The sequence below is a fragment of the Lipophrys pholis genome (genome assembly GCF_963383615.2).
Source record: "Lipophrys pholis genome assembly, chromosome: 13".
Taxonomy (NCBI): domain Eukaryota; kingdom Metazoa; phylum Chordata; class Actinopteri; order Blenniiformes; family Blenniidae; genus Lipophrys; species Lipophrys pholis.
Genome location: NC_137632.1, coordinates 27,469,655 through 27,483,725, shown reverse-complemented (window position 1 = coordinate 27,483,725; position 14,071 = coordinate 27,469,655). Strand labels below are relative to the sequence as shown.

Sequence of the window (14,071 nt, the reverse complement as noted above, 5' to 3'; positions counted from 1 at the left end):
AAAATACTTGTCAGAAAGTCACACGGATCCATTTATTTTACACTTCAGAGTAATTTAATGAGTTCCCTCTAAAGGGTGAAACAGTTATAATACTGCTGCTGATGTCTGCTCAGGTTGGCCATAGAGGTGATACCTGGAGCTCTGCATGTTCTCAGGTGGTGCACCCTGTAAAACATTCAAGAACCAGACCTTTGGAGGTTTAGATTACATCTCGAGACTCACGCTGCCGAATCAGGCGGACCATTTCTCATCATGACAGTCTTTAATCCTCATCCATCCCTTTTCCACTCACTCATGTTCCAGCACAACTGCGCGCAAACTGAGTGGTTCTACCAACATGTGCTACAATCTTTCTGGTGCACACAGTTGGAAACGTGCGGTGTGTGATGTTGTCTGTGGTGTGTGTTGCTCCTGCGTCACACAGGCGGTGGGTCCTGTTCATTCGGTGTCACTGTCGGTCCTCAGCTGGTTGGCTTCTCCTCCCGGTGTCAATAAGGTTTGTGCAGAAAATAACACGCGGCCTGTTCTGCATCGTTTTCCCCGGCATTTGACTTGAGGACACTATCAACAAGCCGGAGGCACACTGTCGGGACAAAAGCCTTCATTTAAGATGAAGATCATGCCTCACATTCCCCGCTCTCCCAACGTGACGCAGGTTTCCTACCTTCCTCTCGCTCTGTTCTGCTCAATTTCTTCAGCCGTGTATCTTCAAAACAGCACCTGGCACTGTGCTACGTATGGTCGAGTGCATTTCACTTGAAGTGAAATCACACGGCGCTCTAACAGAGGGGGGAAAAGGAAAATAGTGTGCACACTTGAGTCAGGGAGGAAGCGCTTTGGCTCTCTGGACAGGTTCGCAGGTGAGATGTGGTATTTAGTGCCCGCTTGGAATTATGCTGCTGCCTTGTGAGTGGAGGAGCCCTCCAGCACGCCGTTGACAAACAGAAAGGCTGCGTCGCCGTGCCTTAAAGAGCGGCAGAAGTCTCCTGCACCGTCTTACGTGGGAGACCCGTGCACGCATATTTCCCTGGCTGCATCCTTTCCTTCAAAGGCAAACTGGCTTAGCGGGTGTGGAGCAGATAAGAAGATTACACGTGTGCGGTCGAAGTAATTTAACCCAGAAATCCTCTCCGCTTTTCACCTTGGTGTATTGATAGTCGTGATGGATGGATAGTGGTTTTCCAGTCTTGTCTTCCAGGCGCCGGGGATACAATCATCCCAGGCTTTGCTCAAAATCGGCATCAAAACAAAGTTGTGACGGAGCCAGGAACAGATCCAGAGCAGACACTGTAGCCTACGGCACATCCTGTGAAGCACACAGAGGTGGTGTGTTTTCAAGTTTGTATTACGGCTCAGGGTTACTTTTGTTTGTCTGTGTTTGGGAGCCGCGCTTGCAGACTGACTGTTGTAGTGTTGACTTTCCAGACCAATGTTGAGACAAAAGGTTTTTTCCCTGAAGAGACTCTGGTCCGGATCAAACAGGGGAATGTGAACACGCCCCTAGTGGTGGTCCGTTTCAACGCGGGACTCTTTAGCCTCATCTAGACAGGTCATCTAACGCCACCAGATGACATTTCTGACAGAGTAGAGAATCCAGTCGGATGGTAGTTTTATTTTGATAGTCATCATAGTAATAACAATCCAACCCGGTCGTCTGTCCATATCAATGTCCGCGTTCTCCCACTGTTAGTGTTTATAGAGGATTGTTCTCTGTGTGTATGTGTGTGTGGTTTCATTACAAAAACAGACAGCGCCCACTAGTGCCCCGAAATAAAAACTACATTGTATTCAGTGTTTCTGCTACTCCTGCGTGAACCTGAAACTTTTCTGAAACGAAAAGCGCGAAAACGATTCCGATGTTGTCGCGTAAACAGGATCTAATATTCTTTGTGCCAAATAGTAAGACTGCAGACTTTTAACTGATTAACCACGTAGACATCTGGTAAATTTGTCCATTTAAGTTTGGGGATGTGGGGATGACGTAATCTTCCAAACACCAGCTTTGACTTGTTCCACTAGTGGTTGTCAATAATTATCAGGCTGGGAAAAAAAACTGCTTATTGAATAATAGCAAAGTTATAAAACAGTCATTCCTTTTAGTGTTGTGGTTGTCTGAAGCTCCCAAACAAGAAATACAACAATAATGAATCAATATTAATCAGCGCACCTCGTGTTTCTGCTGCTGACAAACATGTTTTATTAGTTTGGTTTTCACACTGCCCTCTCATTTCATCTGTATGAAACAAACATTGCAGGAGACATAATGTTTTGCTCAGACTTGAAATGTATGCAGCAAACAGTGTTTTACTTCATAGGCATTAAAGCTGTAACACGCTGACCTTAATGAGTTATTACACTGACCCACACCATTCTGATATTCAGCAAGACTATATTAACTGTGAGAGCATTATTAAAATCAAATAATGAGGGAAACTGTAAAAAATAACAGAATGACTATAATAACTAACTTGTTACTTTTTATTTGTAGAAACTTCAAAGGACTAGAAAGTGACATAAAGCTTTTAAAAACATCCTTTTGAAGATGGAGTGTGTCAGATATGCTGGAATTCATCTCAGGAAATAAAGACCAACAGATAAGCCACAAAAAAAGCCAGATGTTTCTTGGTGAGACCCGATCACCTTCACCAACGGAAGTCGGTTCGTTGGTTCGTGTTTTCATCTGTGTGTATTTATTTATTGGTTTGTATGTATTTATTTTACTAACTTTTCACAAAAACTACTCACCCGCATGGCATGAAATCTTCAGGGATGATTTTTCATCATCCAAGGACCAATTGATTCGATTTTTGAATAAATCCCTCAAAACAGAGGACAACATGTCACATCATGGAGGAGATCGAAGGAGATCAGCATCTGCTGCCATGGTGACGCTCCCTGCTCAGTACAATTACAAACCAGACTATTTAAAACAGAAAGGTGAACATTCTGATATGTCAGCCTGGGACGACTGCTTTGAAACAAACAAATGGTTTGATGGTAAAACGATGCCGTGCGTTACAGCTCACCTGTGTAAAAGCTTGATCTGCTGTCCAGCATCACAGTCGGGTACTGCTGTGGAACCAAAAGGTTTGGAACTGCTCCTTCGGAGATGCTTCTCAAACTCCTGCTGCTGTGTGTCGCTGCAGGTTTTTTAATAAACTCGGTAAACCGGTATATACTGTATATGTGTGCTGTAACTAGATTTCTTTTTCTTTATTGGCTTCGAAGGCTGCTTCCATGTGATGTGAGCCTCGTTGGGCCAGTGTGGAAGCATCAAACAGAACCTGTACGACGGCGTCTCAGGCCAAAAGGTTAAGGAGTGGTTAAGTGTGAAATAGCTCAAAGGCTGAACAGGTTCAAAACTCTGTCTGAAGCCTTCCTGCTGTGCTATACATACTTAAACGTACCAAACACATTAGGCCTAATCAAGTCTCAGCAGGTGGTATTCTGTGCAACTACAGAAAATCTAAAAATGCCGTAAAATATAGGCTGTTATATTTGTACAGAATGGTGGAAGTTTTCTTTCCATCCATCCATCCATCCATCCATCCATCCATCCATCCATCCATCCATCCATCCATCCAGTAGTTTAAGCCGTATAGGTCTTGGACCAATCGCACACAAATAATACGAATAATAAAGAAACACACAATTACCGGTTCAACAAAGGCCATTTCAATTCAATTTCATTTCTCATTCATTTCATTTAATTTCAAGGCACTTTTACAGAGAAAAACCAACAATTCCACCCGAGCAACTAGAGGAGATGGAAAGGAAAATTGTTTTTAACCTTTTAACAGGAAAAAAAACCCTGCAGAACCAGACTCAGAAATGAAGACTGACTCAGAGGAGGAGACTTTCTTCATACTTTCTGCTGATCCAGGTGGGGTTAGAGAATTGAAAGAGAGGAAAGGACAGGACAGACAGATTGTTTGGAGGATTTCAAACCCTGGTTCGGTTCAGGGGGAAGTGATTCTCTATTGAATCCAGCAGATATAAAACCACTCGCTGCAGACAGGTGGGGGCGGGAGGCTCACGCCACAAACTTCCACATAATAGTTATGAAGTGTACCATGTTTGACCGTGCAAGTTTGCTTTTGAATATTGAAAAGAAACTAACACACCCCGATCAGCCACAGCAAGAAGATAATCCACAAAGAAAAAAGGCCAACCTGGAAATGAAGCTGGTTCCTCTGAGGAAACGATGCGAACCACAATGGTTATAAAATGTCTCATTCCAGGAGAAGTCATAGGATTAAGGACTCATGTGGACCAAGCCTGGACATCTAGTCCACGGATGGCTGCTCGAAGCAGTATGCCCCGCAACGCGTTTCACATAGACAATGAATGAGAAGCACGAAATCGACGGATCCTGTGGCCATCAGCACATCTCCAATATCGCTGTAGTTCAGCGTTTCCACAAGCAGCCGACTGAAGCGAAACACACTGAAGAGTCTGACCAGAAGCCAGAAGCTTGAAAAGGACCGTCTTTGTGTTTGGAGTCGGTGGACTTTGAAACACAAACACCTCTACAGCTTTTTCAAGCAGTTGTTGCCCTCCGTCCTGCTATTCTCACTCTTTATCCTTCAACTCCAACCTGGCAACACAGAAGTTCTTCCCCTCGGTCCTGTTCAAACTGTGTTATTCCTCAACACTTCAAAGTGGATTTGTTCTTCATCTTTAATTAAATAACTGAAGTATTTAGGCTGGTATTGTGTTATATTTCAAATGCATCTTTGTATGACCTTGTATCCTTGTATCTGTGCAAAGTGTAAATAGATTCAAACCAAAGAAAGTGAGAAGAGACACAAATAAAGCAAAGTGGTTAATTGGTGAGATATAACAGGAGGGATGTGTATGTCATTAAAATTACATTTGGATAATAAAACTAGAATAAAGCATATTGAAGCCTCCTTTTATACGTTCTTCACTCTGTTTTGGTCAATAAAACATTGACAAGAGGGACTGGATTTTCTCAGAAGCAACCTGGAGGTCCTCCAAAGGGAAAATGTAGAGCTACGGATGGAAATGATGTCAATATTCAATTAGAATGGTAATGTTCACTTTTTCTACAGTCAAACTAAAATGTGGATAATGAAGCCGAGGAAATGGGATATCAATAGTCTGCAACAGTAATAACGTCTTATTTTATCCATTGAAAGGATGCCGTGCTTTTTGTTTGTTTTGCAAACAAATTTCATTTAGCGCTCCGCTCCCTTTCGAGTTTCATTTGAACTGGATTCATCTGAGGAGTTTTTCTTTCCTCGGTTTATTTAATGGCTTTTTAAGCAATTTCTAAGATGGATATGTTTGTATTTTGAGCAATATCTTCACGGGGGGGAGTACGATTTCAGGAAATACAAGTGTATGAAAATGAACTCGAACCCTGCGACGAACATAACGGCCAGGATGTGTCAGTGGAATTGTGAGTAATGATGTGACAGGGAATGGCGGATAATGTTCCCCCGATGTGTAATGAGGGCCGCTCCAGCTAATGGCGCCAAACGAAACGGGGGGAAAACACAGACAGAGCAAACAGAAGGGATGTTGAACCTACGCCAGCGGAGGAGTCCTCTCGTGGAAACCGTCTCGTCCTCCTGCGGGAATGTGAATCAGAAGGAGCCACGGGGATGATGGGTAAAATGCTCAAGTTGTAGAGTGGAACTACAAGGATCGGGGGGGGGGGGGGGGGGGGGGGGAGCTGGCGAGGCTCCAGGGTGTTTATCTTACAATCATAATTCCAATTAAAACACTCACAAAGCAAATAGAACCATAAATACACAGACGGGGTTCCTGTAGCCCGCGGCTCTGTATGCGAGACAGCTTTATTTATAAGACGGCTCTGTCAGTGCAAATGAAATAAGGCGCTGCATAATTGATGTCAAGAAGATAAAGGGTTTGAGACACGTCCAAAAATGGGTCCGGTCTTCGGAGAGTCGATCCCTTTTCCTTCTTTCTTTTTCTCAAGCCTGAAGCGTTCATCAAACTCGGCACAGGGAGAGCGGCGATGACTCAGGCTGGAAATCCATAAATAGAGGAACAAAGCAGTCTAACAGCAACAAAGTGAAGACAAAAATAAAATGCAAACATTGTCCTTCTGCTTGAATGTTTGTAGTCAATCTAATCCTTTTCTTTATTCTGCTCTACTTTATGTGAACACATGCCCCCGGTTTGTCCAAGTGAACGTCAGGCATTGGGCAGGTCACCAGTACATCAATACACAGAAACACAATCAGTTTAACAGTTTTCTTTAGTCTTGACCCCCAAACCACCAGTCCGTCTTGGGTTGTACATTTTGTCCTACTTTTGTCACCAATCAAAAAAAAAAAAAGAAGGAAGGATTTCCTGCAGTGATGCAAGGTGATTTGCTCCAGGGTTTGAGTCTGTTCCTGTTATGTCTGATTGGCTTTTCTCGGGGTAATCCTGTTTCCTCCCACAGTCCAGAAACGGGCAGCTGAGATTAACCGGTGACCCTCAAAGTATGAACGTGTGAATGTGACTGTCTTTGCGTTGGCCCCGGGATGGACCGGTAACCTTGTGGCAGATTGCAGTTATTCACCACAAAGCTCCTTTTTCAGTCATCCTGAGTTTCCCTGAACGCTCCGATGAGCGGGTCATTTAAATGTTGTCGCCGCAAGGAATTGTGGGGGAACATGAGCTGGTCTCCTTTGGTAAAGGAAGCATCAGTGGTTCCTAGGCTAAAGGAGGTTCTAAAGGAAGCATCAGTGGTTCCTAGGCTAAAGGAGGTTCTAAAGGAAGCATCAGTGGTTCCTAGGCTAAAGGAGGTTCTAAAGGAAGCATCAGCGGTTCCTAGGCTAAAGGAGGTTCTAAAGGAAGCATTGGGCCTCCTTTCCGTAGCTTATAGAGAATTCCAACGCTCCTTATCATGGCCGCCACTTAAACACTTGCGTCCATTTTACATGAACGGGAGCTTCCACAAGAAGTCCAGAGGAAAAACAACTGCAGCGATGAGGCCTCACGCTCTGGAGCCTCAGTCACAATCCAACAATGACGATACTCAGTGTTTATTTCTTCTCTTTCTCTTTGTGACTGTGTGAAAGTCTCCATGTGTCAGGGACAGACATTGTTTTGCTTACGCAGCCCACACTCCGCGGAGGACAATCTTCCCCCGCTGTCAGAGCTTTACCCCCCCCCCCCCTGGGGAACACCGTGAGCTTCTCATGCCCTCCGATTCCTGCACCAGCTCAGTCAGCCACTGCTGAGCCTCTAAAGCCCCGAGTGGCCGAAGTCTTCAGCTCGCTGCACCGCAGGAAGTCCTTTCTCCTGTGCTGTTTGGATTAATTTGCTTATTTTGCATCGTGTACTTGTTTTTCACAAGCTTTGTTTTCTTCCCCCTTGTTCTCTTTGCAGGACATCGGGCCCATCGGGGGGGACAGAAACTGGAAGGGCATCGGCATTTCTCTGCTGGTTATTGTGTTGGTGCTCTCGCTCATCGGGCTGTCCATCGTTCTGCTGTCCAAAGGTGAGGACTCTGAAACGTTGATGGAAATGAGGCTGTGGGTGAAGATGAGACAACCCACCACGGGGTTACACTGATAGGTGGAACCGGCAACACTTAGCTGAGGATGCAAAACACCACTGCACTTGTACGAACACTGTTTATTCTTGATGACGTGGAATAACATTTTATTGGCCGATACTCAGAGTAGCCAAGGCAAACTACTAAACTACTGAATGAATTTTGTGTGTGGGTGTGTGTGGGTGTGTGTGTGTGTGTGTGTGCGTGCGTGCGTGCGTGCGTGCGTGCGTGCGTGCGTGCGTGTGTGTGGTTTCATTACAAAAACAAACAACAGCGCCCATTAGTGGCCCAACGTGCGAACTACATCAGTTTTAGTGTTTCGCCCATTTCTGTGTAAACGGACATCATTTTCAAACGTTTTCATGTAAACGAGAAACGTTTCTGAAACTCGAATGCAAAAACGTTTTCACCTGAAACGTTTACACAAATTTCAAGTGAAAATGCATCGTTTTTAAGGTAATCTGGTCCCAGTAAAATATGGTGTATTCTACGTTATTTGTCCGTAGTTATGTTTGTGTTTACCTGTTTGCCCTGTGAAGGGATGGTAATCTACTTCACTCAATGTCAGCTGGAATAGGCTCTGATTCTAAATGGTGTATTTAATAATAAATGGTATAAAAGATGGTACTCTGTTACAGATTTATAATATTTCAGATACTTTAAGGTCAGCACATACCAGCCAGTGAGAATTCTCCGTGTCTTGAAAATACAAGTAATACGAAATACAAGCAAATTTTCCCAAAACACTTTTTTGAATATGAATTCACAGCTTGATTCCAGGCTTGGCGGCTTTTCGTATGAACTTTATATCTTCTCCCTCTGTACATAGATTTTCTCTGTTAGTTACTCCACTTTTTCCCAAGAGGCGCAGTGAAGCTTTTAAAGACCTGAAATCTATGATATCTATTATTTGGTGAGATATCAAACTCCTTTGGGCTGCATAAAGCCCAACGTGATCTAGAGAGAAACCAGACCCATCAGATTACGGTATAATAATCTATAAATCATCAAACAAACACAATTCTGAATGTTCTAGCTTTACAGAATATGAGTAGACTAAGATTAAGTTATTAAAAGTTTTGGTTCAAGAATGGAGAATTGAGCTGGGCAGAGCTGCTGCCTATGAACAAATATCATATAGGATGCTGGACAGAAGTTTTTATTTGAATTTCCGTCTCCAGACGTCGCAGTAAAGATCAGTTGGAGGCGCGAGGATGTCGATGAGCTTCTACATAATATTTTTGCCTTTAATTGACTGGTTTCATTGTTCAGCCATCTTAACCATTATCTCGACTGTCTTATATAGCAGTTTATTTGTACACAAAAAAAAAAAAAAAAACTGCAAGTCTTTCCACCTCACTCCAAACTTCACTACATGTCCTTGTTTATTCCCCCTGTAGTTTCACGTTGCTTCTATCTGCAGCCTAAACTGAGCTCCTGTAGACTATGAAATAGTTTCTCTTCTCCTCTTATTAGTTTTTAATTGAATATTAGATCTTATTTGTTCTCTGCAGGCCTCCTATAGCTCAGTCCAACACTTTACAACGTCACAGTCACACAACATTTATTTGGTAGGAGAACAAGCATGATCGTCAATAATTATATCAAAATCAACATTTTCACAGCAAAGAATATTTTATTCTTCAATGAAAAGCATGAATGATGTGCAGATATCCAAACATGTGTCAACATTTAGGAAATGAGAAATGAGATCATAGATCTATAGAATTAGTCTCACCTGTGTGGATTCTACAAATATAATTCCTCAGCATCTTGGAAAGAAAATTCCTACAAATTCCTCCTCTGCTTCAGCATATATTTGAATATATATACCACATGGTATCAATTGACCAATCACGTTGCTCGTTACTGCACGTAATACAAAACTGAAAGTTAGTCGTGAGGTGTGTACTCGAGCCGATAATTCGCTATATTTTGTTGGAAAAATATTGATTGAGACAAAATTAGACGGTGAAAGTAGTGATGGTCATTATATATTTATATTTTAGAGGCTTTGAACAACGTGTCCACTGTTTTTTCTGAAAATCGAAAATTGCTCGCAGCCTAAAACCAAGCTTCTACACAACCCGATAAGGTTAAGATTCACAAAAGGTGTGTTGAATACTTTGTAATGTCTACTGCAAACTACAAATACAACAAGACTAAAGGGACATTGTCTTAAAAGACGGAGAGCTGAGCCGGACGTGGCTCAGTCCAAGATGCTGAGGGTTAAAAATGAATCGATCAGGGACAGTTTAGGTTGAGACGTTTGGACGTGTGCTGAGGGCAGATCGTCACAGATAGTTGGTGTCACTCTCTGATGACACGCAGGTTCGGTTTCATGATGTTCGACCCCGTAATGGACGACTGACCTGCATTCTGCCTTTCACACAATGTCACATGGAGGTAAAGTAAATGGAAGAACAACCGTTTGTAAAGCTTTATTTAGGCAGTGTAACACATTAGTTTGTCGTGTCACACAGACACAAGGCTGCACAATCAGACTCCAAAATCAAAATTGCGCTGACAGCCTCTTTCTTTTCTTCTCTTTTTTCGTTAAAAATGAAAAAGTGAATATAAATTGGATTTTAAGCCTCACATTTGTATCCTCACAATTTGCATATGTATGTCAAACTCTCCCAAATCACCGCCGCTTCCTTCATTAGCATTTTTATTCATTTGTTAACAGTACTGAATGTACCCAACTTGGAAGACACAGTCAAGGGTTATAATTGTTTACCGAGAAAACGAGGGGAAAAAAAAGGTGTTTGGAAAATAAAGTTTGGATGGAGGAGTTCCCGTCAGCTCTGTCAGTCAGCCTCAGGAACAAAGCTGCATTTGGAGTGATGGTCGTCCTTCTTTGTCTTCATACGATGTACGTGGATCCTGAGAGTCCTTGGTTCGACCTGAGGAGAGGCGCAGGTCACCGCCGCGTCACAGCAAACTCAATACATCCTCGGAGCGCCCTATTATCTAATAACGGTACAATATGTAATAACGTAACACATTTTCAACTCATTATGTAATAATCGGCCGCATTTCGTAATAACTTGTTACATGTTGCAACAGTTAATGCAGAATTCAGTTGTGTAGAGCCTCATTGTGTAATAATGTAATAAATGTTTGTTTGTTTTTATGCTTTTTTATCATATTTAATAATGCAGATTGCATGTGTTTATGTCTTGCAGAATTTCAACGCACCCATCATTTTCGTGTCAGTAATAATTAATTAGTTAGTTTCTAGCTTGTGAACAAATTCTCCATTTTAATGAATGCGTTACGTTTGATTTAGACCTGAGCAATAAAACATCCCACCAGTTTGTTTGGTTTTTGGTTTTTCAAATAAATCCTAATTAAGCTGGAAAGCTTAATGTTATTCTGATTGTATGATGTCTTTTCTGATAAAATGTTGATGATTTATTACATAATGCACCAAATTATAAAATTTTCTTTAAAAAAAAAAAAGAAAGAGAGAGAGCATTTTGTTATAACTGTTTCAATATGTAACAAGTTATTACAAAATGCAATGTTTATTAAGAAATGGAGCAGATTATTACAGAATGCGGCATTATTACTATTATTATTATTAAATGTATTATATTATTACATATTCCACTATTATTACATAACACTCGCATTTTGTAATAACTGTTGCAATATGTAACAGGTTATTACAAAATACATCAAAGTTTATTACAAAATCCGGCGTTATTACGTAATGAGTTTAAATGGTATTACATTATTAGATATTGCAGAAACTCAGCAGTCGATGTTTGTTATTACAGATTGTCTCTGTCCGTCTCTTTACAGACGATGGCGGTAAAGGGTTCGGCTCACAGCTGACACTGGACGACCTCTTTCAAAGAAATTTCCAAATCCATGACCCCGAGGCGAAGTGGATCAATGGTGAGTATCTTAAATATGGAGAAAACTAACGCAAATACAACCAATGAAATGACATGAACTCCTACACGCTGGTGTTGAGTGCACAAGGACGTCGATCTGGGGATTCTGCTCTTCCAGGAAATGTGGTTGCCGCACACAGTGGCAGCATTCCACAACAGTAGTGTACAAATCAGTTTCCACGGAGACGGAGCGTTTTCAAAAAGTTCCACCTTAAGAGTCGTTTTCAAAAAGTTTTCATTGGCTGTCGTGTGAACAGACCCCAAAAACACTCCCAACGTTTTCTGTCTTCACTTGAAGCTTCGTCGTGAATCCGTCACGGATAGTAAACAATGATCGGACGAAAGACTTCCTTCTTTTGATCCAACAGAAACTCTGGATGTTGCATACTTTGGCTTTTCTGAAGTATTAAAAGTAATTCTCTCATTTCTACCGTCTGAACTCTGAAGGTTTTTTGAAGATTCTGTTCAGAGTCAAACTGCTTCCATTTCATCTTTATTTTCCCGTCTCTTTTTGTGTGTCCTTGTTCAAGTGTGAGGTCAAGTAAGCTTCCTTCTTAGCCGTCCTGCGTTTTTGTTGAGCTGTAATTACAACTCAACAAATCCACAGAGTGAACGAGCGTCTTCGTATGGGGAGTTAAAAAGTAATAAAAACCTGGAGAAAGGAATCAAGTGTTCTGCCGCTATCAGAAAAATACTAAGCTGTCCGAGTTGGACGCGCCGATCCCCACGCTGTGGTTTGGACGAAGAGCAGGAGGGTGAGACGAAGACGAGGAGGTGTAATCATCTGATCATCTGATTGTAGGACGACTCCATCTGAATTTTTTTTGAGAAAATAAATCCTGTACAATGTACCTTTACGTATTGTTATCACACCTCCCGATTTCCTGCCTGGCATCAGCCACGACCTCTGCCCCCCCCGACCATACATACACATGAATACACACACACAAATACATAAATGTACACACGCAAAATATGAAAATATGCACATACACACTCACACACAAATACCCACACACATACATAAATACACACACACACACACACACACACCTGCTATAGGACTCAATGGTGTAACGTACTGTAAATATTCCATATCATATATTTTGAGTTAATAACAGAATTCCTACTAAAGGGCTGCATATTGTAATGAAAATACATCATTGTCCTGCAACCAGCGTCACAAAATACACGGAAAATACAAACCATGCAAAAAAGTTTAGACACACACACAACATACATCTGCTTGTTTGTGTTGTTGTCGTTTCCTGAACAGAGTAGAGTGTGTACTCCGGAGCCAAGCACCAAGCTTTGTATGTTTCTCACCAACGCCAACGGCGCTTCATCGCTTCGCTGTGCGTCCGTCACAACTTTCACCACTTCGTCTCACTCAGCATTCGTCTGGAGCCACTTAGCATTCCGAGGTCTCAGCACTGTTGAGAGGGAAAACAATCATCGTTCATCCCTTCATCTGCTGGCGGAGCATCTGCAGGCAGCTTCAGGTTTGGAGCCGCTGTTCGTCTCATGAAGCCTGTGAACGGCTCACAGACCTTCACTCTCCAGCTTCAGGTCGATGTGAAACCTTTATGGCTGCAGCTTGGTGTCGGTGCAAACCTTTACTTTCTTTCTCAATCACATTTTGTGATCAACTCATGCAGAAAATGACTGCAGGCGCAGTGTTGTCGTTTATTAACTGCTTGTCCTCCCGAGAAGTTAACTGTCTTCACCTTTAGGAGACAACTGGAGCTTGTTTGTGGAAATAGAGATAGAATTATGACTTCAGTATTGCGTCAAACAGCTGTTGTCCTTTAAACGCATTACTAAAAGAATAAGTTCATCCAGTTGAGTTTTCGTGGTTCTTTCTTTCTTTGGAATGGTATGGACTAGCTGGAACCAGCAGATGGCGGTAGTGCAGCTTCACAGATTCCAACTGCCGTTGAACCGGCGTGAAGAAGAAGAGGGGAAACAGTCATCAGGGACGACGAGAGCGGCGGGAAACAATGTAGATAGAGCCAGCAGATGGCGGGAATCCAACTTTATGGATGCAAACTGCTGTTAAATAAAGAGGAAGAAGGAAGAAGAAGAAGAAGAAGAAAAGAAATTCAACTGGAAAAGAACCCACAACGGTTGAGTAGAGCCAACTATGAAGCATGGAAGTGGTCATTTCATACCTTGAGCTTGTTTTGGGTCCAACAGTGAAGCAATGCAAAATGAAAAACTGCGAGGACACTGAAATAAGGATTATATAGTTATAATGAATACACAGAATTTGTCAGGCTGTAATTTCGGTTCTTCTGATGTCAAATCATGTTGATGAGAAGTTATTTTAGGAAAAGAACGTCTGAAATTAATTCACTGGCAGTTTCCTGGAGAACACTGTTCAGGGAAATCACGTCATCCTAATTCTTTTCTATAGAATTCAAATAGTATAAATAACTGCGGAGCAGTCCACCCGGGAAATATTTCATCAGAAGAAAGATAGAATCTTTAATAAGCTCCAGTAAAATATGAAGGTGTTAGAAAAGCAAAAGAACACAGATGTGTTGAACAAAGCTCTGTTGAACTTCTCCCCGTGGCTGCACTTTGAAGTCTTTGATGACAACTTGGATTTTTGAATTCCAAGCAC

General features: G+C 42.1%; 1 protein-coding gene across 1 annotated transcript in view; it reads left to right on the top strand.

Annotated features, from left to right (window-relative positions):
- Positions 1-14,071, top strand: part of LOC308118723 (inactive dipeptidyl peptidase 10-like) — a gene marked incomplete at its 3' end in the record, with an annotated part of 131,168 nt that overhangs the window by 77,172 nt on the left and 39,925 nt on the right. Inside the window, exons 2-3 of the mRNA XM_080478234.1 lie at positions 7,372-7,483; positions 11,351-11,446. Coding sequence (XP_080334360.1) covers positions 7,372-7,483; positions 11,351-11,446 — 208 coding nt within the window. The remainder of the gene's footprint in view (positions 1-7,371; positions 7,484-11,350; positions 11,447-14,071) is intronic.